Source organism: Castor canadensis, chromosome 9 (genome assembly GCF_047511655.1).
Source record: "Castor canadensis chromosome 9, mCasCan1.hap1v2, whole genome shotgun sequence".
Classification (NCBI taxonomy): domain Eukaryota; kingdom Metazoa; phylum Chordata; class Mammalia; order Rodentia; family Castoridae; genus Castor; species Castor canadensis.
The window spans coordinates 22,334,135-22,362,092 of record NC_133394.1 but is presented as its reverse complement, the minus strand read 5'-3'; the positions used below and the strand labels follow the sequence as shown (position 1 = coordinate 22,362,092).

Below are 27,958 nucleotides of genomic sequence, written 5' to 3'. Positions count from 1 at the left end.
ATACAATCCAGGCCAATTTGATACACGTTCATGCCTACACATCTAATTAATTTGAATTTAGGAATTTAAATTGACTAAAAACAACAGCCACTTCAGTGTGACACAGCTCTATGCAGAATTATCTTAGAGTCTGGGCACCTACAAAAGATATGAGGAGTATCCTAGTGAAGTGGGCTTAAGACTGGCACCAATATTTAGAATTTTGTAAATCTTCCTCTCAGAGGAGATTAGTTTACTCTAAGCACTGTTTGCTTTTCCATGCAAAAGGTGTTAGATGGATGTTGTATATAAAGCAATGTACAGGTTTGAACACACTGAATGTAAAAAGTGATGTGAGAGGAGCAATAATGCATTAAGGCCTGGATTCCCCATACATAGATTGTTTAAATAACAAAGTGCTTATGTTGTTTTTCCAGAATCCACTCAGGGATAGTGAAATCAGCTTCAAGAATGGACAGATCAATGACTCCTACACAGAACCTAGCACACCCCAAAAGAAACGTTCAACCACTAAAGAAGCTACACTTGCACAAAGAACCCTAAAACTTCCTCACCATCCAACCAACAAGCAGCTTTTCCCCTCTCCCTTTCTATAAATTCCCCAATATCAATTGACCAGAGAGGAAGATCTGAGCTTATAGCTCCTGACCTGGCTGGATGACTGCTCAATAAAACTCTTTTTTTGCAACAACCAGTACCATAGTATTGGTTTCTATGCCCACTGGACAGAGAGCCCTTGCTGGGTTTCAGTAACAGTGACTACACAAACAGCTGAAGCAAAGGCAGGATGCAGTGGTGCTTGCCTATAATTCCAGCTACTCATGAGGCAGAGATCAGGAGGACTGCATTCCAAGACCAGCCTGGGCAAAAAAAATTATCAAGACCCCATTTCAACCAATAAACCAGGTGTGGTGGCACATGCCTAGGAATGTGTAAGAGATCACATATAGAGACCAGCATAGTCAAAAGCTCCACACCCTATCTGAAAAATAACTAAAGCAAAATGGTCAGGGGGTGTGGCACCTGCCTAGCAAAGGCAAAACCCTAAATTCAAACTTCAGTACTGCCAAAAATATAAAAAAATTAAAACAAAAACAGTTGTGGCATTACAGAGTCCTAGCACTCCTAGCATGTTTAAGTACTGGTGTTTTAGTTACTTATCATCAGCAAGAACTTTGTGGGTATCTCTTGGCTCTTTCCGCCCCACTCCTGTTCTGACTCATTCTCTCCCTGCAACTCCCCACCACAAGTCTCCTCCCTACCCCCTTTAATGCCTACCATGTGTACTTCTAGTCCCTTCATTGTCCTTCATCTGACCCCTCACCACACCCCAAAATGAAAAAATCCAGTTTGGCAGGAAGACTAATCTCTACTAGAGTCAGGGCCAGCATTGTCAGCTGGGTGGACCTGTTGGTAAGAAATCCCAATTGCCTCAACTAGGTCCAGAGTCAAGTCCAGAGAAATGTTATTCAGATTCAGTGGTCTAGACACAGCCCTGGGGAGCCACCATGGCAGGCAGATAGACCCTGAAGGCTTAACGATCAAGGTACCCACTCTAAGGAAGGCACAGAAGTCAAAAGAAGCTGAAGATCTAGATGAATGTCTTCTTGATATGTCTATAAAATTTTGGTACGTCATACATCTATGAGCTTTGATACCTGAAATGTAAGTCCACTGATTTTTATTTTGTGAATAGTGAATATTTTAAAAATTATATTAATATTGGCATTTCTATATTATAGGAAATAAATTTGAATGATTTTTGTGCCATATGGCTATCACTAACCTAGAAAGATGCACACAGACAAGATCTGTGATCCGCTCCTAAGAGGCTTATACTGAGTATGAGACCCCCAAAATTGAGCCTCACAAACAATATCTCAAAGGTCCCTATCTGAAATGGAGCTTCACTGTGACCTCTTCATTTTTTTTAAGTATATGAAATAGAAGCAATGAACAAACACATGGTACTGGGCTAAAGAACTAGGAATATCCTCTCTTTCCCTCTCCCACCTTCCTCTTCTCCCCTCTCTCTAATAGGCAAGTTGGCATTCCTAAACATGGCTGTGACTGGAGCAGGAGGTACTTTATGCACCTGCAAGCATAGGGGCAAAAATGCAGTCACCTCTGCTCAGGGTCTGCCTGATCTCACATGTACTCAACACTGGTATCAGCAGCCCGGACACTGCCCCCATGTGCTTCATCGCCTATGACACATAGTGTCAAGCTTTCTCTAGCTTTTATTTTTGAAGGATTTATGCCTGTCACTGAATTCTTCACTTCTGCTGCCCTCTATGGGAGACTACAAAAACAATCTCTGTGCTACTTGGTTTTCAAGCATTAAATGATGACACATTGTTAACTGAGATAAAATAAATCACTATCACCTCTTCTTAAACCAAGCAAAATCCAGCCACATTAGAATGTTCTTCTGCATGCATATGCTATATCCTTTGTAACATCTTTTTCACTGCAGCCTCTGGACTGAACTAAACACTCAGCAAAGGTAGACACCATATCCAGGTCATGCCTCCACAAACAGTGACTAGTCCAGATACATGACATATACTCGGTGCTCAAGAACTGCTCAGTTAAAAACAGTTATTGAGGGCTCCTTATATGACATGCTAAGACAGACCTCTTCGTGCTTTCTCCCTTTTAAAAAGTCTCACAAAACTGTTATGATTCCCATCACAATGAAGATGCTAGGCCTAAAGAAATTAACTTGTCTAAGACCATAGCCAGAAGACCAGAGTTGAGATTGAATAGAGATCTCTTTGACTGAAGCATGTGCTCTGTCCTATATGCTATACTAACTTCACTGGTTTAAAAAGCTAACACAATTAACCCATTTACTGTCCATTTTTATTTCAAAGTGGTTATAATAAAAAATATATGAAATGGCATTAGAATTTTAAGCAAAAAGCCAAGATATCAAGAAACTTAAACTCCAATTTCTAATTACACTATACCTGTACAATAAGAAAAAATTCCTCAGAAATCACAAAAGGTCACACTAATTTTAGCTAATTTTCTGTCTTTTTATAATAACCATCTAAATTACTGAGGAGGAGATAAACACTTTATTCAAGACTTGACAAGATATTTGCTTATGACTTTAAGAGAAAGGAATTATTAAAAATAGCAAAAGTTACTCACATACTTCCATTCAGAGACCACAACCATGATAATCTACATTTTAATATAAGCAACTCCTTTTTCAGGGTCAAAAATTTTAGGTCAGGCACCATTGACTTACACCTGTAAATTCTAGCTACTCAGGAGGCAGAGATCAAGAGGATCACAGTTTGAAGCCAGCACTGGGCAAATAAGACCTTATCTCGAAAAAACCCTTCATAAAAAAGGGCTGCCAGATTGGCTCAATTGGTAAGAGCACCTGCCTAGTAAGCGTGAGACCCTGAGACCCTGAGTTCAAGCTCTAGGGCAGCCAATGTTTGTTAAAATTACTATTTCAGGACAGAAATCATGGAAAAGGCAAATCAGAAGCACTGGCTTTTGTGGCTGACAGACTTAGTGGAAATTAACTCCCTAGGTCTCCCTCTCCTTTACAAAGCAGTAGACTGAAATAATCCGTAAGGCTTATTTTATAGCAATTAACATTTCATTATTTAATGCAAAATAGTCACCAGTTGATAAAACTCATTACAGTTTCTAAACTTCAAGAACAGCATTCACTGCTAGCCTCTCCATGTTAGAATTCCATGGTGACTCTTTGTAGAAAACTTTTTATTGAAAAGTATTTTTTTTTCAGAAAATATGATGCTGCCAATTTAAATTTTTTTCTACAAAGGAAAAATAGAACCTTTTGGTTATTATTTGTGGTACTAGGTTTGAACTCAGGGCCTACACCTTGTGGCACTCCGCCAGCCCTTTTTAGTGATGGCTTTTTCAAGATAGGGTCTCATAAGCTATTTGCTCAAGCTGGCTTTGAATCACAATCCTCCTGATCTCTGCCTCCTGAGTAGCTAAGATTACAGGACTGAGCCAAGAAAAATAGAACTTTGTATCGCACTAATTATCTATTATCTGACAAAGAAAACAATTTTGTCTGTTCATTTAAATAAACCACTTAAATGCCTTGCTTTTTAGAGACCACTGCTGACCTCCAAAAATCCTACAGAGAAAGCATTACCCTAATATTGCTGATGAGTCTGCTAACCTGGCAAAGACTCACTTCAGATGTATCTGCTGCACAGCTTCACTAAATAAAATAAACGAATCACCCTTCTGTTTTCTGACATAACTCAAATTTGCACATAGACCACAGATGGGGAATCCTAAAGAGCTCTGCATAGATCCCAACCCAATCTGCAATCTAACTGAGCAGCTCCTGCCATGCCAGGTGTGGCACGCAGGAACCCACAAGCCCCTTGAAGGACATGTCTAACACATGTAGAAATTTGGGTCATGGAAGTGAGACACTCTCAAATAAATAGTCCTAAAACAGAGGCAACCTGCAGGGTCTAGGCAGCTGACATAAGATGACTAAAGTAGGCTAGCTGTCAGAAGATGATAATTAGCAAATAATCCTCGGTGTCAGGAATAAATCAATCTGCGGTGGGGATTGTAGTACATAGAAAGCCTTGTCTAAAGAGTCCCTACTGAACTCCAGCCAGTTGGTGCCATCTGGGAAGACATGGTTGTATTGCCAGATCTCCCAAGTTTCAAGAAAAGCTGGAAATTCCTATTTTCATGTCTTGGTTTTTTAAATTGTGGTAAAAATAAATACATAACAAGTTTACCATCTCTGCCATTTTAAAAGTGCAGTTCAGTATTGTTAAATATATTCACATTATTGCATGTGGATACACAAAACTTTTTTCATCTTGCAAAACTGAAACTTTACACTCATTACATAACAACTCACATTTCCTCCTGCCTCTGATCTGGTAAACACTATTTCACTTTGATTTTATGAATCTAGCTATTTTAGATACATTTTTGTTTGTTCTGTTCAGTGGGCTAGAGGTCAAACCATAGCTTTGCATATGCTGAGCACACACTTTACCACTAAGTAATGTTTGCCAGCTCCAGATATCTTCATTTTTTAAAATGTTGACAACCAATAAAGTTTGTAACTTTGTGGGTGGCTACTAATTTATGACTCCTCATGACATTTATGATTACCTAAAGTACTTCCAAGTTTCAAGAATGCAAAAGCCAGATAAGTGAAAGACAAGGATGATACAAACATCAAAGTCAAAGACAGATTATATGGCTCAGATTTGCTTGTCTTGGTCCTGATCTGCACTCTGAAAAAAGACTAAAGTTTTAAGGTATGCTTTATATAGATTCTTACCATTCCTGCTTGATGCAAGAACCACATGAGGTAGTCTTCTTGAATGTCCACAAGACTGGAAATCTCAGGAATGTAAAAGGTATCATATTCTACATGCTTCACTTTAAGATTTACCTGATGGTGAGCAAAATAAGAACAACTAAACCCAGAGAACAGAAACATGGCCTCCCCATAAAAAATTCCAGTGAGACATGTCACTCTACCATTTGAATCATCCCTTCCCCTCTGGCTCCTGCTAAGCTCACCTTGTATAACTTCTCCAAGAGCCTGAGGGCCGCTGTAATATAATTGTTAAACAGTACAGGAATTAAGAATGTCTTTCTTCCCCTTAGTAGATAAAGGGCTGCACCTTTATAGAGGTTTACCAGCTTCATGAAATATTTCGGGCATATCTGAGACCACCAGTTATCTTAAGAAAGAAAGGAAAGACATGTTTCAACACATAATCTTAAGCAAGTATTTATGTCTTCTGCCTGCTAACTAAAAATTCTTATGGCTAGAAGATAAACATTAGTCTAAAATGCAGTTTCCCAAAATTGACTTTAAAAAGAATACATTGAAACATTTCTGGAGAGAGCAGCAGCTATACAAGAATTCCTGGAGCTTTGGGTTTTGTTTTTTTTTATAATGTTTGATATGAATTTTTTCAAAGACTCATTGTGAAGGCTAATCTAAAAGTTCAATTAAATGGTGCATAGGGAGAAGACACACATATTCTGGGCAGGAGGAATGTCCAAATAGTGTCCTTATGTCCTAGTGCTTTCAGCACTGTTCTCAGCCACTCAGAAAATCCTGCTACCAGAGATGCAAAAGACACCTCGCCCCTGAGCAACAGCAACATGGAAACCTTCCTTCTCTTCATGAGGCATAATTAGCTGAAAAACGACTATTTTTGTTTCTCTCCAAACAATGCTTTCGCATAACCTGACGAGAAGATTATACCATTGGCTTCTTTGTCAGAAATAAACTCAGCCATATTCAAATATTTAAACAATGAAATAACAGGATATCTGAGAGTTCTTTTAAAATATTCCATCAAAAATTAAAATTAAAAGGTGTGGGTGGGGATAAAATAACAAGCCCAAAGTATTGACAATCGTTGATGGGTACTTTGAGGTATTCTTTTAAAATGCAATCATCTGAAGTTTAAAGCATAAATGTGAGCAATTCTGACCTCTTTTGTGTTATCAGACCTAGGAAAATAAAAAATTTAAAACCCCAAAATTTAAAAGTCAGGTACTATTTTTTTCAGAGATTGCCATTGAGGTATCTTACAACTACTAGAAACACCTGAAAAAACGTGCCCCAAAGGCTACTAAAAATTAAGTACTAACATGTTATTTGTGCTTTCATTATTATTTCTGGTTTTTATCTCTCATACAAAGGTAGAAGTGACTTAGAAAAGCCAACAACAGGTCTCTTCACTCATAGGGAGACCATGCTCAAGTAACATCCCAGTCCACCTGGAACACTGAAGTTACTGAGTTGCAACAAACACCTAAAAAAAAATTACCAAGGGGAGGGGGGAAAAAGTAAAAAGCCAGGTGACAGACTTTCTGCACTTGATTAATAAAAACATCTCAGGCGCTATTCCCATGAGAGACACTCTCCAATTCACTGAGGAACGGAAGGTTCTTATCTCAGCAAAGTGTCCGGAGCCTGCAAAAATCAGTGTGGACTCAACTGTCCTAAAAAAGAAAAACAAAAAAAAACATTTGGTAAGTCCCCACTAGGTCATTTTTCACCTCTCCTTTCTTGAAGATCTCTGCATCACCAAAACTGTTCATTTCACTCCCACCCCCTAAAGTAGGCATTAGAGAAAGAGAGAGGACAGGTGGATACTAATTTTTGAGGCACTATTAACTACAAGCAAAATGTGGGAAAAAAATAAAAGTAGTTTAAAATTTAATAATCTAACTTTGTGAATTGCTCAAAGTCAGGATTTGGTATAAATCATTTCAAATGAGCTAAATAACAGTTAAATTTGCCCAAATTATAAACAGGGTTAGCCAGAAATTAACAGCAAAGAAAGAAATGTTAAAGCTATTAAATAGCAATGAATAGATCATTAGCTCTCAATCCACTGAGGGCCAGCAGACACACCAACAAGGTAAGTGAGGACAAAACCACTGGCGTTGAAGTTTAGCAGATTCACCTAATACTTTGCTGGGGTTTGTATCCAGTCGCAAAATGGCCATTGCCAAGGGAATGGTCAGGGTTATGTAATACTTGGAATCCTGGAGCAGGGGAAACTCAGGTAATATTAAATAGATTCGCATTGCTTCGACATCTGGTGGTGAACTCGACAACTGAGGTATCAGGCAACTTTCAAAGCTATTCAAGATCTGTAAGAGAGAAAAAAGTAATGAAAAATTCAAAGAATCTGAGACCTAGTTAACTTAACCTATAAATTCACAGCTATCTGGTAGACTATCAACTCTTCTTCATTCAGTCTGTAATGAGCAACTACTATGAACCAGGCACTGATCCAGCTTCCCAGAACACACCAGGGAGAACAAAAGCCAAAGATTCCAACCCATACAGACCTTACATTCTGGAAAGGCAATTCCTTAGAAAGATTAAAGATTTATACCAAAAGAGAAAGCAAAAATAGGTAGGACAAACTCCCAAAATGAGTATTTTTATAAAACTAAAAGTTGTATAAGACTTTCATATGAAACTTTCATCTTGCTTTTTTTTTTCCTCTTAAAAGTCAAATTCTTCAATGTAAGATGCATTTTCTAGAATTTACTTTGTATGAAAGCAACACACCTGTTCCAGAATCATGGAATGCTGAGAATTCATTAACTTCTCAAATAACACCCTAGTTGAATTCAGGTCAATCCCAGGGATTTTAGGACTTGTTTTAAAATGTTCATCAATTCTAAATAAACAAAAAGAAAACCATATGTATATATGTAGTAAAAGAAAAACAAAGTGAACATTCTGGTAAAAACTATAAACAGGTAAACAAAAATGTCTGACCATTCTAATCATATTTAAATATGACCTGGAAAACATAATCCACAAGAATATTGTACCTTGTAAAAGCCCAACAGAATAAACCTTACAGCAATCTTTTTTTCAAGATGATTTTAAATTTTCAATTGTTTTCTCCTTCAAATCAAAGTTCAAAGAGCAGCATTTCAAGTTCAGACTGTCTTATAGTTTATAAATAGTATTATTTCCCTGATTTACTTTTGTGGGGTCTTATTTGTTTGTTTTTTTGCCTTTTTCTGCAACCGTGGTACATTGAACTAGATGTAAATGCTGTGGCTAGGTGCAAAAAAATCCCCAGTACAAACTGGCCTGTTCATCAACAAATGGCAATTGGAGTCTTTTTATTTAAAGCTTTCCTTAACAAAGTATTTGTAAAAAAAACCAGGTTTACAACAAATGCAAAATTAGTGTCTCTCTTAGTTAACATAAGGGACTCAATTATATTCACCCAAGGACTAATTTCACAGTAACTTCCTAACAGTCAAATTATCTTTCCAACTTTCAATAATCTTAGCTTTTCAGAAACTTTGAGAATATCTCTTAGAGTCCCACTCTTGAACATAATACATCTATTAATTTACAAAACAGCTATTTGCAACACAGGCTCTGGTCATGAGCAATAGATACATTTAGATAGTTTTAAACAACCTCTGACAGCAATGTTACAATTGATGAAAACATGAGTTTCTAACATTAAAAAATCATAATTATATGCATTGGAACTCACAGTCAAATCAAAAGAAGTTGTTTGGACTTTCTTTGTTGGATCTTTTGTTGCTATCCTAAAAATAAATCTACAAAGACATTAACCTAATTCTAGTGTCACAAATACAACTTTCCATGTACTTAGAATGACTTTCTTGTATGTTGTTAAGAAAAAACTAAATGCTTTATCTATACATATGTACTGCTTGGTAAAATTGGTCTTCACTTTGGTTGTTTTCCTGCGTGTTGTATATATTGCAGAAACATGCTTCCTGAAATAACACAAATGTAAAAAAAAATTAACTACAACTGTACAGAATAATCCATGGCACTAAAGATAAATATCCAAGAAGAAGTCTGGCCAAGACTTCCCAACCTTCATAAAAGCTAATTGTTTAGAATAGTTTCTCAAACTTGGTCTAGACTTCTTTGATGGGTAGGTGGGACTACAGGATGTTTACAGCAGCATCCCTGGCCTTGACCCAGTAGATGCAAGAATACACTTCTCCCCATTGCAACAACCAAAAATGTCAGCACATCATTGCCAAATGTCCCATGTGGAATACAATAACGCTGGTTGAGAAATGTTGCTCTGAAAGATGAACATCAACAATCTAGAATATCTTTCCCTAGAGAGAAGTGCATTGAATAATCTCATTCCAGCTGTCATATGACACAAGTAAGTGACTTTGTCATCTCTAACTAACTGAAGTGATCTCTTGCAACCCAATGAGAGATATATGGGGGAGGGTGGTTAATTTTAGGTGTCAACTTAACTGAATGGCGGGATACACTGATAGCTGGTAAAGCACTATTTCTAGGTGTGTTTGTAAAATGTTTCTGGAAAAAAATTGGCATTTGAATTGGTGGACTGAGTAGGGAGGATCCACCCTCAACCAATATGGGTGGACACCATCCAATCAGCTGAAGACCCAAACATAATAAAAAGGACAGAGGAAAGGCAAATTCACTTTCTCTCTCTTCTGAAGTTGGGACATCCTTCTTCTACTACTCTTAGACATCAGAACTCCAGGTTCTCAAGCCTTTGACCTCGGACTAAGAGTTGTACCAGCAGCATCCCTGGTTCTGAAGCCTTAGTCTGAGCCACACCACTAGCTTCCCTAATTCTCTAGCTTCCAAAAGGCTTATTTGTGAGATGGGGAGAGATGAAACTCTCAGGCTCCATAATCATGTGAACCAATTCCCATGGTTAATCCCCTCTGATTCATCCATCCATCCTATTTAATCTGTTCCTTTGAAGATCTCTGACTAATACGGGGGTGAGGGGCAGAGAACTAAAGTCTAACTCAAACTCAGTACTATAGTTTGGATCTTGAATGTCTACCCGCAGTGTTGAAGGCTTAGTCCCTAGCAAGTAGCATTAATGGGAGATGGTAGAACTTTTAGGAGGTGGGCCATTGTAGAAGGAAGTTAGGTCACTGGGAGTGTTGGGAGCCCAGCCAGTTCTATCTCCATTCAGCTTCCTGACCACCATGATATGAGTACCTTCCTCTGCCACACTCTCCTGCCATAATCAACCCAAAATCAACATGTCCAACTGGCCATGAACCGAAAACCTCTGAAACCGTAAGCCAAAATAAACCTTTCCTTCTCTCTTTTTTTTTTTTTTTTTTTTTGACAGTACTAGAATGTGAACCTAGCACTTCTGAGGCAGAGCTCTACTGCTTGAGCCACGCCTCCAGCCTCAACCTGTCCCTTTTTGTTTTTTTTAATTTGTTTGTCTCTGGCATTTGTGACATTAATGGAAAGCTAACAAATATGCTTATCTTGGAATCTCATTAGCCTGGTCATTGAGAGAAAAAAGACTAAGAGATAATCAGGACTTGGGATCACCAAAGATCCAAACCCTAGACAAGATTCTGCCACACCAGGTTCCTGAGGGCAATGTTTGCAGAAGGGGTAGGCCAAGCAAAGAAACACTATTTGCTGCCTGTGAGTTCAGCCTCAAATATGATTTCTGGGTGAGCTGGGCTGGGCCTAAATCCAAGAAGTCCTTGAAGCCTCTTTGAAACTTCTCTCTAAGTTGCTCCTCCTGAGAAATGAAAAACTACGGGAAAGCAAACCAAAGAAACCAAGGAGATTATTTAAAGAATTAAGAACTTAGAACAAATAATGCACACATGGTAGGAATAACAGTTTAGAACACTCTGAAATTCTGACTTTGGATTACACCAATTCTTTCTTAGATCTGCTTCTCTGCCAACCAGGTGACTCAGCGTTGCCCTTCCTGGTGTCCTCTCATTCATCATTATTAGACATGCCAATTTTTGTGCAAAGCATCAGCTTATTCACTGAATTCTGGCCAACCACCAGCAAAAAGAACAGAAGTCTTTCAAAGCCTCTAGTGAGTAAGTCTTTGCATCACATGTGGGTTTAAGACTTTAAGTCACTTACTTTTTTTCAAGAAAACTTCCATTCCAACAGGCTGCAGAAGATAATATCTGAACAACACCACTACTCAAAGAAAAAACAAGAAAAAGGGAAAGGAAGAGGATGGGAGAGAGAAGAAGAGGGAGGGAGGAGAGAAGCCTTTAATAATTATAAATGAATGGGATATTTAACATTAATAATAAAATAGTCATCTAGTCAACCTATTAATGGAATAGGTTTCATCAGTAGCAGCTTTTTCTTACCCAAATGAAAGCCTTGGAAAATTACATTTGCTTTAGAGAAACAGTATGTCATATCTCAAAATGAACAAGAACTTAATTTTTTCATAAGTTATATTTTTTAAAATATTAAAACTCTTAAAAGAAAAATTCTTGCCCCATTAACAATCTTAAACATTCTCCTATTACCAACCATCTAAAACATTCCCTACTTCACCTCCAAACACACAAAATAAAACAAAATAAAAAACTGAGCTTTTATTTCCTGAACAGAGAAATTACCTTTGCAAATTAATAACTTTCTAGCCACTTCTTTCTATTCTGTTGCCCATCTTAGAAAGAACCTAAAAATTAGTGAAATGAGTGCTTATTTCTATTACCTAGATTACATAGACTCTGGGAAAGTAACTAGTTTTTGAGGGCCCATGTGAGTTGCTTGTCAGGTACCCTGGATCCTCTTATTTAGTATAAGAAAGGAAGGCCTAAAACAAGTATATAGCTAGGAAAAAAGAGCATAGTAACTTCTGTTAATCATAGAATCTGGGTCAGGAGGTCATGTCCTTGTTTTACAAATAAGAAAACAGAACTATTGGTGAAGTACAGAGGCTACGGCTCCCCTGCTGATGACCAGACCAGCCCAGCCTTCTTCTCCTTGTCCTCCTATGGTTCTTCTCCTTGTCCTCCCCTTCCAGCATGAACTCCATGGCAGAGGCCCCTAAGGAAAAAAGGGTTCTGAGGACTGCTGGAGAGCTGCTCTTGGGTGTTCCCAGTGACACATCACTCAAAAAGTTACTAACCAGAATGTTTCAAAGTTCAGGATCCTGGTCATTTTCCCCAATACAATCTAGATCAGAAAGCAAGATCTATACTGCGCGCTTCTGAGAATGACCACTCTTTGTACACAGTTTGACCTACTCAGTCCCACAAATTAGACTACAGAAAAAAAAAAAACTCACAAATAAAGTATTTTTATTATGGTTTGTTTTCCCCTCTGAATTACCATCTCAACTAATCATTTTGAATGAGAAAACGCTAGAAGTTATTCAAATTAGGAAGGCGAATAGCTGTCTTAGATTCAAGATGCTTTGGGAAATGAATGTGAAGAAAGCCATTGGGGTTACACCACACAATACTGAGCTCTTTCTAGCAGAAAGACCTTATGCTTTCCTCAGTCAGATTTTTAAGATCTTACACTAAACAAGGCAGGTTGAGGAGCAGATGCAGTGTGAGAACTGGGAAACAATACATTGTTATTGGGGCTAATAGGATCAAGCTAAATAAAGAAAAAATGATTTTCATAAACTGGAAAGTCCATTTACACTCACAACCTCAACATGGCAGCAGGGATCATCAATAAGCCAGAACTTTTGCAAAGTTCCAATAAACTTTGCAAAAAATAAAATGAAGGCAAGTAACCACATACTTAATTGTATTGGCATTGTTGTGTTCTAAAAGTTTTTTTCTCCAAACTGCTATGGTTTCATCATTTATTAAACTGGTATAATGTGCTTGGTTCATGGTCCTGAAGTCAACAGCAGGAGAAGAATTCTGGAGAATTAAATATAAGAACAGAAAAATGAATTATGTAGCACAGATCTTGTCTCCTGTCTGTCCTCCACATTCTCCACTTGGTGTCTCACATGAACCGAATTGCTCTGGTTTCTGTCCAGATCCCTCCCTCCTACCCAAATAGAAGCAGACATCCACTTCCCCAGCTGTGGGAGTACTGGGCTGCTCTCCAGGACTTGACCTTGGCTACTGCTCCACCCTACTGTACTGAATGGAAGTGCAAGGTATGGTACAAATCCTACTCCCTTGCCTCAACTCAGGACTGGCTGAAGGGCCATTCCACCTTCAGAGTCTTCCATGGGACTGGCTGAGGCCTCCATTGCAACTGAACTGAAGCTCAACTTCCCTCTTCTGCCTAACCCTGCCTCCTTCACCCCTGAATGAAGAGCATCTGTTCTTCTAGAGAGCATACTCCCCAAAACTTTGAGCCTCAAACTCTTTCCCAGAAAAACCCACTCTGTGCAACTTATTCAGATTCCTTTCCCCCTGGCTTTGAATCACTTAACATCAATAAGATATCACTTATTTGCCATAACTTTTTGCCAAACTCCAATAAATCATATTATTAAAGATGAGATTAGTTATAATCTGGATTACAAATAGTTTATGGAAATCTAATGCCTCTCAATTTCTTGCTCCAAGTATAAACCTAAGAGAAAAGTGGTAAAAAGGGTGCCTTGAAAGTTCCAAATGCTGTCCAGAATGATACATCCTTTATTTAGTAAATTTTAAAAAGTACTTTCATTTTCTAATGCTTGTTTTCCACTTATTTCCTCCAAACTCTATTCATGATCTAGAACTAAGAAAAAGCTCATGGTGCTTTATATCACCTATACTTGTCACTTAATAAAGAAGGAAAAAGTAATGTTTAAATATCCAATCATTAATTCATAGGAGAGCCATTTTTTTCTCCTTCGTGCTTACACATAAAATATATTCCAAAGTAAATTTAAAATTTTCTTGGTTATTTTTTTGTAGTTGTCAGTTAAAATACCATTACAGAGAAGAGGGCATGCAATACACATCAGAGATTCTGACACAGGTTTTTTTGTGGGATTGAGGTTTGAACTAAAGATTTTGCACTTGCAAAAGCAGGGGCTCTACCACTTAAGCTACACCACCAGTCCATTTACTCTGGTTATTTTTAGAGATGGGGTCCTGTGAACTATTTGCCTAAGCTGGTCTTCAACCTTGATCCTCCCGATTTTAGCCTCCTAAGTACCTGATACAGGTTTTGATCATCTGGTTCTTGATAATTATGCTACTAATATGGTCACAGACATATACTGAAAGAACAAAAATATCCTGAATTATACAGAAAAAATGCTTAAGCAAAAGTGAACACCTGAGCACACACCCAGGATGCCTTTCATTCCACACTGGTTTTGTTGTTGTTGTTGTTGTTGTTGTTGTTTGGTTGGAGTTTTTTGGCGGTACTGGGGTTTGAACTCAGGGCCTCATGCTCTCTAGGCAGACACTCTACCACTTGAGCCACTCCACCAGCCCTCCACCTTGGTTTTAAAACCATTGTTGCTATGTAAATTTAAATTATTTCTCCCATTCAAAGAGCATTACTTTCATATATTTACTTATTAATTATATGAAAATTAATTATAATTAATCATAATTAATGAACTAATATTTATTGGTTCACCATTTCTCCACCCCCAAAATAATAGTCAAAAGAAATTTTTACCTCATATTTGGAGCAAAGTACAAAAGTTTGGTCTCCTCCAGAAAAGATCTGCTTAACAATATGATATTTAAAGCGATCTGTCAAAACAAAGTTCAAACACTTTTTTCATAATTTTGAAGTTTTCAAAACTCGAATTGCTCTTTAATCTCCTTTTCTCATATTCCAGAATATACTCCAGAGTGGCTTCTTAGCCATTTCAATTATGTTGGGGAGAACCTTCTCTCCTGGCTTGCCATCCAATACTATTTCTACTTCAATTAAAAATAAATATGTAAAAGGCATCCTCCACTCTGCCCCTCCCTCACTGCCAGCTAATCCTGACCTTGTTTCTATTTTTCATGCTGTCAAGCTACTGACCTGAAATCTAAAATGGGCACTGCTATAAACAGTCATGTATACCAGACAAGTAACTCCACATCTGAGGGCGTTGGTTCCTAGACCCTTCGAGATGGACCTGTGCCCTGCTTTTTCTCCATCATGTGCCCCAGTCCCATGTCGATGCCCTAATACTATCAAGTTTTGTTTCTAACTGCTCCACGCTATTTTCTACCTCCATGTCTCTTCTCTCTACCACCTCAACACACACTGTACTCTCATGCATGGTGCCTCCCAGGACCTAACTGCATGGTGTGCCTGGATTCATGAATTCCATGGCTCCACCTCTGTCCACTCCCTTTCAGTCCTGCACCTGGCTATGTACGAACACCCTTGTGAGACGCAGCTCGAACTTCCCCTCAATGCAACACTCCTCAGTGCCTTCCTCTGTGCTCCCACATTATCATGAAGGCTGGCAGCACTGACAGAATGAATTGAAACTTAGAAAGCTGCTAAAACACAGCAATGATAGAATGAATTATGTCATAAAATCATTTTGTCAAACATCCAAGCACAAATGTACGATCACCTAAATCAAGCCAGATTATAATTCAACTTCAAAAATTTGTGATTTCAAATTAACCTACAAACACTTGAATGTTTTTACTTTTTGTCAAACAACAAGCCAGGCTAACCTCAAACTTGAGATTCTCCTGCTTTAGCCTCTCTAGTGCTGGGAATAAAAGCAAGCACCACTGTACTTGGAGGTATATTTGCTAAATACACATATTCCAAACACAAGAAGAATGCCTTGGAAAAAAGGACATTTACGAGTAACAGAGAAGATACCAGCTTATGGAAATATGACCAAGACAAAATCTTGTTTATTTTATATTTTAAGTTAGACTACATTTTCAGATGCTCATATTCATTCCATAAATATTTACTGACTGGCAAGTTTACAAGCTAGATTTACCAAGGCTAAAAAAACAGCCAGACGTGGTTGTATATGCCTATAATCCCATGTAGTTGGGAGGTAGAGGCAGGAGGATATTGAGTTCCCAAACAAAGTTATGGACCCTAGCTCAAAAACAAAAACAAAAATACAAAACCAAAGTGCTGGGGGTGTGGGTTATGCGGTAGAGGGCTTGCCTAGCATACTCACTGCCCTGGGTCTCATCCCCGTACAGAAAAGAAAAAAAGTTAGAAGACTCATTCCCTGTTCTTAAATTTTTTAATATTCTGGTAAGGATCTTATAATTGTTGTTTTTTTAAATCTCAACCAAGTCCTAAGTGTGTCAGTTTACTGATCTCAGAATCAAAATTAATTATTAAATTACACTACTTTTAAATAACTCTCCAGTTCCGTGTCAGCCTCTAGATAGATTATTTCTAGAGGAGGTAGTAATGCAATACGAATGACTATCATACTTTGACTTCCAAGGAAATCAACAGTCTGCTATTTGATATTTTTAAGAGAAAAAAAGGACATTAAAAATCATATCATATTATAACCAAAACATACAGAGCAAAGTAGCAGTAACACTGGATAAGCACTAAGAGCTTTCAAATGAAGGCAGTTCTGGGTTCCAATCCTGCCTCCAGAATTCTGTGATCTTGGTAAGTTACTTAACTTCCTTTCACTCAATTTTCTCACCTCTAACTAGGTGGTGAAAATTACTAGCTTTAGTATGAGTGATTAGAATGGCAATGGAATTTGATTAAACATTCAATAAATTCAATAAATGTTTACTATCACTGTTGGCAATGACAATAAAATTTACACACTGCCACCAAAATCTTGGGTGCTAACATTTTATGTCTTATTTATCCTCTAGAATTTCAATCACAGAGCTTCATGCAGAGCAAGTGCTCAAATATTTGATAAAGAAAAAAGAACTCATATTCATTCCCTCCAAAAGACTCAAGATAAGTAAAATACATATTTAAGCTAATTGTTTTCATCATTTAAAATATAATCAAATTGCCGTGAAAATCACTCTCACCAGCTCGGGCTGAAAGCTGTCCACTGTGAGCAGCCCAGTAACCTTTCACAGGAGATGGACATTTCACATTACGAGTGTGTCCAGTTCCTAGCTGACCTCGAACTCCACAACCAAATGCATAGATGAGTCCGGAAGAAGGCACAAAGGCAAGGGTATGTTGTCTGAGGAAAAAATAAATTAACTCATTGGCAAAGTTTCTACTGATAAGAGTACACTCAAGCTCTGACTTTTAACTTCCACATAAAAGCACAGCAATTCCTAGAGGTGCCTGGGCAGTCTCTCCACGTTCATGTGTGATTCTTTGCAGTGCCAGTTCTGCATTATGCTATCTGTCTCTACACTGTAAGTCATGGGGAGAAGAGCAGCCCATGGAAGAGCTGAAAGACCTGCTGCATTTGGCCTCTGGGAGTAAAGGGAAGAACCAGGGTAGGCACAGGCAAAAGTTCCAAGAAGCTCTATAGGACCCTCACTTTCTTTTCTTCACTTCTTCTCTACATCCTGCTACTCTTTATTCCAAAACAGGCCTATCTAAAACCCTGCTTATCTAAAACCCTTCCTTGCCACATCCTACCAAGATCTGATTTCCTCCAAATTTCACCAAAGGTGTGCATGTGGTTACATGTTCCATTACTACAAAGACTATTTCTGAGTCTCATTAGGGTCCCGTGAAGCTCTGAGGAGCACTCACCTGCCACAAGCAATCTGAGTTACTTCACTGCCCATCAGTTCAAGAACTCTTCTTGGATTAACCTCATCATTCATGGAGTCATGTCCAAGCTGCCCACAGGAACCAGCACCAAAGGTAAACACACCTCCACTCTGACAAGGAACAAGTACCATATAACTTCACTGTATCTCTGAATTTGAGGATACTACTCTAAAACCTGTATACAAAAGTCCCATCACGATGATCTGTACAAGACACTACACTCACCTAATACTTCACCTGATACTGAAATCACTTGAGAACATTCATTAAAGAGAAAAAGAATAAAAACATAAAAAGACCTCATCTTTATAGAACAAAGAAAGCACTGCTCAAAGGAATGTGTCACCTGTAAACTTTAAAAATTGTTTAAAAGTAGAGTAATGTGTTAGGAGGCAGAATTTTTAAAGAAGAAACAGGTGAAATGAGATGATTTTGCATGATCATTCACAGAGAAGAAATTAAGTGTTCTGCAAACTCATTAAATAAATTTGTTTTATAGCTGTATGTCGACAAATACTAAGATATTTTATTAAAGTAAATATATAATAGTATTTTCTCGATATGAAAATATATTTTCATTCTTTCTAGAATGTAACTGCATTTAGAAGCAAAAGAAACAGACTGATAATTTTGAAACATTAAACTGCTATTTCTTTTAGGTATTCAAATGGAATATAGGATATTGTTATATATATACATGCATATAAACAAACATGCACTGTATTTTTAAAGTTATTTATATTGAACTATTTTTACACGTTACTAAGAAAATCTATCTACAAAATTACCTAAGAGGAAAACACAAACATAAAAAAAGGGAGTCTTTTTCTATTCTTTTGGAATCAATGAACCAAAGATAAAGAGAACAGTCAAGTTTGAGACACAATGTTGCAATTAAACCCCATGACTGTTCTAAGACAATAAATTAAAATCACCCTCTCACACCCTGCATCAGAGTCCTCTGACTCCTTACCTTTGTGAGAACTGCTGTGTGTTCTTCTCCACAACTAATATAGACAACTTTCTGTGTTCGTAATAGTTTCACGTGGCACGGAGACTCTCGATCTAGAATAAATCAAGCCTCAGAAAGTCACTACCACTGGCCTAAAAAACACACAATTATGAACTTTGGGTTCCCCTAGTTTCCTGACTTACATACACAGCTTTCTGCCTGCACCTCTACTTGGATAGAGATTTTAATGTATCTGAAACCCAATGCATGGTTTCCCCATACTCTCCAACTCTCCCCACTCACCCCATTCCCCTGCCCCACCCCAAACACATACCTTACTTTATCCTTCCAGGTTTTCTCTTGTTTAAAAGCACACAAGAATGAACATAACCAACCTACTTCATCATTAAACAGTGTACAAAAATCCAATACCCCTCACCTTTGTTTTTGTTTTTTTGAGATGAGGTCTCACTATGTAGTCTAGGCTAATTTTGACCTCAGCCTCCTGAGTACTGAGATTGCAGACAAGCACCACCATGCCAAACCAGTCTTCCCCCTTGACCCACCATAGTCAAACCAGATCACTCCTCAAAACCCTCAGTGTCTTCCCCTCTCACTGAAAGGAAGCCAAAATATTCACCCTGCCCTACAGGGCCCTGGTAACAGCCTGTACTACCTTTGACTTCAGCTCTGCTCCTCCTCCTTTGCTCCCTCCACCCCACTCACTCATCCTCCCACATCAGGGCATTTGCATATCCTCTTCCCTTTGACTGGAACATTCTTCACCCAGATAACAAGTCCCACTTTCTACCTGACTTGCTACAGGACACTGCTCAAACACATTCTTATCAGAGAAATCTTCTGTAAAACAGGAAGCACATTCTCAAATCCTCTGACTTACTATGTATTTGCTGGTTTGTTGTCTGCACCCATCCACTAGAATAGTCTCCACTAAACCACAGATGTTCTGTTTTGCTCACTGCTGGTTCCTCAGTCCCTAACATGGGACCAACACATAGCAGATTCTCAAAAAGCATTTGTTAAACAAATGAATGTACTTTTGAACTTGAGAGTACATAATAAAGACTTTACCTACCTTTTTCATCACTGAGCCCTAGCTGCCCTGCATTATTCATTCCCCAGCCAAAAACAGCTCCTGAGAGAGACAGGGCAAAGCTATGAGCCCCTCCTGCAGCCACCTGAGCCAGTGGGATCCCCTCCAGGGACCTCACCCTCTGGGGACTGGCTTGGGAAGGGAACTCCTTCCCTAGGCCCAGCTGCCCATGGCTGTTCTTTCCCCATGTGAAGAACTGGCCATCTGAAATAATAACAGGATAACTGGTATTACAAAAAGTGATACAAGGTTTATATACAAAAATAATCTACTAATATTAGTCATTGTTCAGTTGTCCCCATACACACCAAACCCACCCAAGAGCAAGGGAGAACACAATTCATGCTATAAGATTATCAACACCAAAATTACCACTTAACATAACAACAGAGACAAACTGAGTCTCACTGTCCTTCAAAGGCTATTAACACTTATGCAAAGGACATACTAAAGGTTTGAGTAAATTCCATTTTGAACAGGCTGATTACCAGGCTTATATCTACAAGCTGAACTAGTTCTGACACACTAAGACCAGGAGACTACAGACTTCTGGAGGTCCAGCTATGACTACCTGGATCACTCTGCAGGTGAGTGAGTAGGACATAAAGTGCACATTGATTTTAACAGAGTATGGAATACCATACTTGCTGGCTTACATTTTTCTAACTCTTGCCTTTAAAGTTATCTGGAAGCTTAAAGGTAGAATGGAGCTTGAGAATAGGAATAAGCTGTTGCTTTTAAAAAATCTTCTCTATGCTCAAGAACACCTACATACAGTCCTGGCTCCTATTCATCTTTCCCTGTGAGAGCTGGAGCAGCAATGGTGACCACCTCCATAAGCCATGTCTGGAAGAAAGGATGAGCTATACAAAGGATGTCTGAGAACAACAATACACGAACCCTAACCAGTTAAAGCTTTCAAGTTAGATAACACAAAACTGCAGCAAATAAATGCCTTCAAAATTAATAATACGAACACATATTTAATGTTACATTACCAGCTGCAAGAGCCAAGCAATGCCAATTGCCACAGGAAACTTGTAATATGGTTTGCTGGTTCAGCTTTTGTATTAACCTAGAACAAGAAAGACTTTCTTGAAATGGCATTCACACACAAACACAGTTATCAGAAACACTTGTAATAAATAACATCACCTTGCCTAAAAAGATTTTTAAAAATCAAATATATAATCTTACATGACATAAATTCTATTAGGTATTTGTTGCTTAAAATAAAAAACAAAAACACTCCTGCACTTAGACTCATTACCACAATCCTACTTCCTACCTCATCTCCAATTCAGGGAGTGATATTGTGGCATAGAACTCCTAAAATCCTTGTAATTGTTAAAGTGATTAATGTCTTCATATATGCTAATGAGCTGACTAATGGCTGACAGCCCTTAGGTAGCTTCAGAGTAGAGGCAGATCACCAGAAAAAATTTGGCAGGATTAAAGTGTTAAGACATTTCAATTCCATCCCCCAATCTTTGGTGAGGGAAGAGAGGGCTTGAGGTGAAGTTGATCTCCAATGGCTAAGGATATAATCACTCATACATGCACAATGAAGAACCCATAAAACACCAAAAAGCCAGGATCTGGGAGCTTCCAGATTACTGAATACCATGGAAGGCAATGGAAGCTCCTCACCCTTCTCCCTTACTTCTCCCTATGTATCTCTTCATCTCTATCCTTCATAATACATTGGTAAACCTAAGTGTTTCCCTGAGTTCTGTGAGCCACTCAAAGCAACTGAACTGGAGGAGAAGGTTATGGGCACCCCAATTCATAGCCAGTCCATAAGAAACACAGGTAAGACAACCTGAGTCTTACAAATGGCATCTAAGTTTGGGGTAGGCAGTCTGACCCCTCAACCTGTGGGGTCTGATGCTAGTTCCAGGGAGACAGTGTCAGAACTGAATTGAATGAGAGAATACAGCCTGATATCTGCTGCTGCAGAATTGCTTGCTGAAGGGTCACAGAAGTCTTCTGTGTTGACTGTGATGTGAGAGCAGAGGAAGAATAGACATTTTGTTTTTCTTAGACACACAAAGGGACAAACGGAATAAGCTACAGAAGAAAAATCCCTAAAAATACGGACAATATCTAAATGGCTTTCAAAATAAAGGCTATGCCATTATTCAGCAGTTTTACTTCTGGCTATATATTCAAAAGGACTGATAGCAGAGTTCCAAGGAGATATTTAAACACTCATATTCCTAACAGCATTACTCCCAATAGCCAAAAGGTAGAAGAAATCCAAGTGACCACCATGGATGAATGGCTACATAAAGTGTGGTTCAGGCATACCTCATGTTACTGCACATCACTCAAGTGAGCCTCACAGATACTACATCTTTTACAGATTGAAGGAATATGTCAATTCTGCATGTAGCAAGACTGTTGGTGCCATTTTTTCCAACAGCTTAGATGACTGTTAGCATTTTCTTAGCAATAAAGAATTTTTAAATTTTTAAATTAAAGTATGTTTGTGGGCTTGTTGTTTGTTATTTATTTGTTTTGTGATTCTGACAATCAAAACCAAGGCCAAGTATATGCTGGGAAAGTATCTATCATTGAGTCACATTCCAGTCATGAATTATGTCACCTGCGGAGGTTCACATACCCACCACCATCATCAAGGATTCTTCATGTTGCAATTTTATAACCCCTCTTCCCCTCCCTCATCCCCCATCCCTAGCCCCTGGCAACCAAGATCACTTCTAAAGTTTTGTTTTAATAAAGTAGCAATGGAATCATATAGTAGGTAATCTTTTGGGATAGACTTTTCTTACTCAGAATAATTCCCTGGATATTCACCCAAGTTGTTATGTGTATCCACAGTTTATAGAACCCACTATTTTTAAAAATTGGAAAATGCATTGCCATCATGGGGAACAATGTTTCAGGAGTGCTATGCAGTTAACAGCCCTTTCTTCTATCTAGTTTCCACTCAAATTCACCATAACAGATCAACATTACCCTGTCACAACCGTCACAATCATTTACAGAAAGGAAACAGGTCAAAAGGACAAAGAAATAATGCAGAAATTGTACACTTATGATGGAGAGGAAGGAGTATCTATGGTGCAAACACATACTGTGTTTCACCTGCATATCTCATTTTCTCTTCCCAGTAACTCCTTAAGGTATACAACAAATAATGCCATTTTTATGTTAGGAAACTGAGGCTTAGAAAAGTTAAATAATTTGCTCAAGGTCTTCACCTTATAAGTAACATAGCTAGTATTAGCCTACAAAGCCATCTGATTTCAAAGTTATTCCTTTCTACAAAACCAAGGTATTAATGAATTTATTTCCATTAAGTTATAATGTAAAACTAGACACAAACTGAATCCTTGAAAGTCATCTATACCTCAGACATGACTAATTACTATAACAGATTATTTCATTTTTAGAAACAAAATGCCATTTAAAAACCTTAATAGAGTCTTTGCTCATCAACAAATCAAATACATTTGTCACTAATATTATTAATCTTTTCCTTAATATTACATACAACCAAAATACATCACCCCTCTTTTCTTACTGTCATTCTCCCTCTTCCCCTGAAATTAAATTAATTTTTGGAAGCCATTAATGTATTTTAAATCAAGAAATGAAATCAAATCACTCAATCTCCATGTTCCTTTTTTTTCCTTAAAACTGTTTTTTATTAAGGAGGCGAAAATTTCAGAAGAACAAAAAAGAAAGAGGAAGAATATACTCTCCTTAAAAGGGAACAATAAGCAGGTGAGAAGAGATCATTTATTAAACAAACTTGTACTGAGCAATGTAGGGGTCAAGCACTCTTACACATTAGAATAAATAGCCTATTTCTCCTGCCACCCTGAGCTCACAGCTTTGAACTAAAAGTAAGTATTAGACAATTACCAGGCTGGAGGAGTGGCTCAAGCAGTAGAGTGCCTGCTTAGCAAGCACAAGGCTCTGAATTCAAACCCCGCACTACCAAAAAAATAAACAATTACAAAGAATGTGACAAGAACTAGTACAAGGGTATGTGGTACATTAGTAGAATAAAAGAATAGAAAGTAAATGAAGGAAATTTACCAATAACCTCTTTTATTATAAAAATCCCTCAAGAAACTGAGACTCCCCACTCCCAAAAAGTCCATTTGGAAGCAATTTCAATATTATGAGTTTGTTTTCTTTTTCTTTCTTCTCTCTCTTCCCTCTGCAAGTGACCCATGATGCATCTACTTCCTGCTACCCTCTCTGAAGAGGTGACAGCCCTAGGGAAGACTGAGGGTAGGACCCAAGTTTCTAACGTCAGGACCAGTACTAGGTGAGAATATCAGGCTGGTGGACAGGAGTCACAGGTGGACATAGGTAGGCCGCCCTTTGTTATGAATACTGGGCCTACCTGTCAGAGGAGGAGCTACTGAGTAGTCCCATGGGGACACACACTAACTTTCTCCCCACTGACAGAGCTCCCAGGGCTGGCTTAAGGAGACCTCCACAGAGGATATTTTGTTAATGGTGAAGCATTTATTAGCTATTTAGCTAAATCATCTAAGATTTAGAATTAAAATACTCAGGCAACGCAAAACCATTGTATTAGTATTTTTGTGTTAAAGAGTCTACATTTGTATTTTATCTATTGGTAATATGTAAGGTAATTTGGCATAGTAGTAGAGTCAGCCTTGTGATTCTATTTTTAAATACTTAACTAGTAATTAAGACTTATGATCTTAAGTCTAAGGTGTGAAAAGATGCCCTCTTATTCAAACATGTATGAAGATCTAGGAACTCAGCTAGTAACAAACACAGCTACTAAAATGTACAGAGACCCCCATCAACTCACAATTTTAAGCTCAAGACAGACATTTCTATGAATAATTACAACTTTTGTGACAAGTGCTGTAACAGGGTAAAGCATAACAGCAGCAAGAGGAAAACAGCAATTAAATGAAGAAAACAGAACAAACTCAAGAAGTCTACCAAAGCAACAGCAGAAGTGATTTTTTTTAATTGGCATTTGTAACCCAGATTCCTTTTTGTGACATTCTTACCTGGGCACTGCCACCGAATCCTCAGTAGTCATGAGTCCTAATTGACCATCACTCCCTGCACCCCACGAAAACAGCTGACCCTGGTCACTAAGGGCCAGACTGTGGGACTCGCCACATGCCACATGAATGATGTGCTGATCTGCCAAAGCTCCAATTTGTTCTGAAAGAAATCAAACCAAAGAACAAATAAGCAGCCTGGAAACAGGTATGTCACTGAATCACCTTCTTGAGCAATTCTGTCTTTTAAAAACATTTATTAAATCAGTATGTTTATAGAGATATAAACCTTATATATTTCTTTTTTCATTGGCATATATTAATTATTCAAAACGGTGGATTTCATTATATTTTCATACATGTACATAAGGTACTTTGATAGTGTTTCTTCTCCCCCCCTATTATCCTCTCTTGCTTCCCGGCTCCACCCCCTCATTAGTCCCCTTTCTCTTCCCAAATAGTTCTTCTACTTTCAAGACCTTTTTTTTTTTTTAAATCTAGATTCCACATGAGGGAAAAAAATGCTGTATTTGTCTTAATATGATGATGTCCAGTATCATTCATTTTCCTGAAAATAACATAATTTCATTCTTCTTTATGGCTGAATAATGCTCCATTGTTTATATATATCACATTTTCTTTATCCGGTCACTCATTTATGGGCACCTAGGCTATTGTGGGACTTGGCCATTGTGAACACAGGCACAGTGAACATGGTTGTTCAGGTATCTCTATTGTATGCTGCCTTTCACCACTGACAACATACCCAGGAGTGGCACAGATGGATCACATGGTAGTCCTATTTTTAGATTTTTTTTGAGGAAATTCCATACTGTTTTCCATAGTGGCGCCACTAATTTACATTTCCTCCAATAATGTATAAAGGGTTCCTTCTGCCCCACATTTTCTGACTGGAATGAGGTAGACTCTCAAAGTGTAGTTGTGATTTGTGTTACCCTGATAGCTAAAGATGGTGAACATTGTTGCAGGTATTTATTGGTCATTTGTATTTCTCATTTCAAAAGTGTCAGTTCATTTGTCCATTTGTTGATTTGATCTTTTGGTGTTTGAATTCTTTATATATTCCGGACTTCCCTAATAGGTAAGTAGCTAACAGAGATTTTCTCCTGCTCTGTAGGCTCTCTCCATAATCTGTTAATTGCTTGCTGTGCAGAAACTTTTCAGTTTGATGCACTCACATTTGTCAATTCTTATTATTATTTCCTAAGAAACTCATTGCCTATGCTTTATCTTGAAGTGTTTCTTCTGTTTCCCATCAGTAGTTTCAAAGTTTCTAGTCTTACATTAAAGTATTTGGTCTATTTTGAGTTGATTTTTGTACAGGGTGAGAGGTAGGTCAAGTTTCAACCTTCCACTTGTGGATATTCAGTTTTCAGCACAAATTATTTTAACTATCTTTCCTCAATTTATGTTTTTGGCACCTTTGTTGAAAGTCAGATGGCTATAGCTGTGTGGGTTTATTTCTGAGTCCTCTATTCCAGACCATTGGTCTTTGTGTCCATTTTTGTGACAACACAACAATGTTTTTTTATTATGGCGCTATAGTATAATTGAAATCAGATAACGTGATACATTCAGCATTGTTTTATGTCTTAGGGTTACTTTGGCTATTCAGGGTCTTTTGTGCTCCTGTATGAATTTTAGGGTTGTCTGAATATTCTAATTTATCTATGCAGTCTTCAGACCCTGATATTCTGCCTTGCAGTCCATCTAATTTATTGATGAAGGTTTCAACTGAGTTTTTTATTTAATTTATTGAACTTTTCACTTCTAAAATTTCAATCTGATCTTTTTTCCAGAATTTCTATTTCTTTATTGAGTTTCTCCCTCACATTCTGAATTGTCTTCCTTATTTCATTCAGCTGTTAACTTGTATTCTCTTTGATTTTATTCAGATGTTTGTTCATGCTCTCTATGAGTGTGTTGATTATTCTTATAATTACTTTAAATTCTTTGACCAGAATTTCTTTTTTGAGGAGTCATGTTGCATTGTCTTTCCATTATTCCTTCTATTTCAGAGTTGGGATTTGTACACCGGGGACTAAGACGTTGGCTAGAAGGTTTAATCTTCTGTACTCTTTCAGTTCAATTATTTGCCAAGGTTTAGACAGGACTAGGTTGTGAAAAGTTGAGGTACAGTTTCTCACAACTGGATTTGGGGTATAGCTCAAGAGTTAAACACCCAACAAACAAGTTCAAGGCACCAATCTCAAACCCCAACACCCCTCAGAGAGAAGAAAATTAAATGCAGTAGCAACCAAAACCCAGACAAACCAGTAACAGAAATACAAAAATAACCAATTAAAAATGATTACCACCACAACTCCATAACATAAGAAGATAAAAAGGAGAAAATATAATAGCAAGTGAAAAAAGAAGATATTAGTTAATAAGAATGGGAATGGAGAAGGGGTGGAGTGGCTCAAGTGGTAAGCCACCTGGGTAAGCCTGCCTAGCAAGCATGAGGCCCTGAGTTCAAATCCCAGTGCTACCAAGAATGGGAATGGACAAAAATAAGAAAAACTTTGAGAAGTAATATAATACTAGGGAAAAAAAACTGGAAGGAGAAGAGAAAAAGTAAATAGAATGGGAAACAATAAAGAAGAGATAGAAAGATCCAGCTAAAGGTAAAAAAAGAAAAAGAAAAATCCAACAAACAACAACAAAAATGAAAACAAAGAAAAAAATTTAAGGGGGAAAGATAAGAAAGAAGAAATAATAGAGAAAACTGGTCTAACTGAAGAAAGAAAGAATTAAAATGGGAGGAAGGAAAAAGAAGGTAGACTGTAAGAAAAGAGGATTAAACCTTAAAAACTGTGTGTGGCTCACACCTGAAATCCTCACTACCTGGGAGGCTGAGATTGGGAAGATCAAGGTGCAAGGCCGGCCTG

General features: G+C 37.9%; 1 protein-coding gene across 4 annotated transcripts in view; it reads right to left on the bottom strand.

The window, feature by feature from the left end:
• Positions 1 to 27,958, bottom strand: part of Herc3 (HECT and RLD domain containing E3 ubiquitin protein ligase 3) — a 162,493-nt gene that overhangs the window by 87,922 nt on the left and 46,613 nt on the right. For all 4 annotated transcript variants that reach the window (XR_012435616.1, XM_074041346.1, XM_020174608.2 and 1 more), the window contains exons 4-16: positions 25,050 to 25,209; positions 21,015 to 21,091; positions 19,999 to 20,220; positions 18,924 to 19,015; positions 17,930 to 18,060; positions 17,242 to 17,402; positions 14,921 to 14,997; positions 13,079 to 13,203; positions 11,441 to 11,500; positions 8,093 to 8,204; positions 7,476 to 7,665; positions 5,566 to 5,729; positions 5,321 to 5,434 (exon numbers count right to left, since the gene is read on the bottom strand). Coding sequence is in view for 3 of the 4 variants with exons in the window: in XM_074041346.1 (XP_073897447.1) it covers positions 5,321 to 5,434; positions 5,566 to 5,729; positions 7,476 to 7,665; positions 8,093 to 8,204; positions 11,441 to 11,500; positions 13,079 to 13,203; positions 14,921 to 14,997; positions 17,242 to 17,402; positions 17,930 to 18,060; positions 18,924 to 19,015; positions 19,999 to 20,220; positions 21,015 to 21,091; positions 25,050 to 25,209 (1,685 nt within the window). In the remaining variant the exon portion in view is untranslated. The remainder of the gene's footprint in view (positions 1 to 5,320; positions 5,435 to 5,565; positions 5,730 to 7,475; positions 7,666 to 8,092; positions 8,205 to 11,440; positions 11,501 to 13,078; positions 13,204 to 14,920; positions 14,998 to 17,241; positions 17,403 to 17,929; positions 18,061 to 18,923; positions 19,016 to 19,998; positions 20,221 to 21,014; positions 21,092 to 25,049; positions 25,210 to 27,958) is intronic.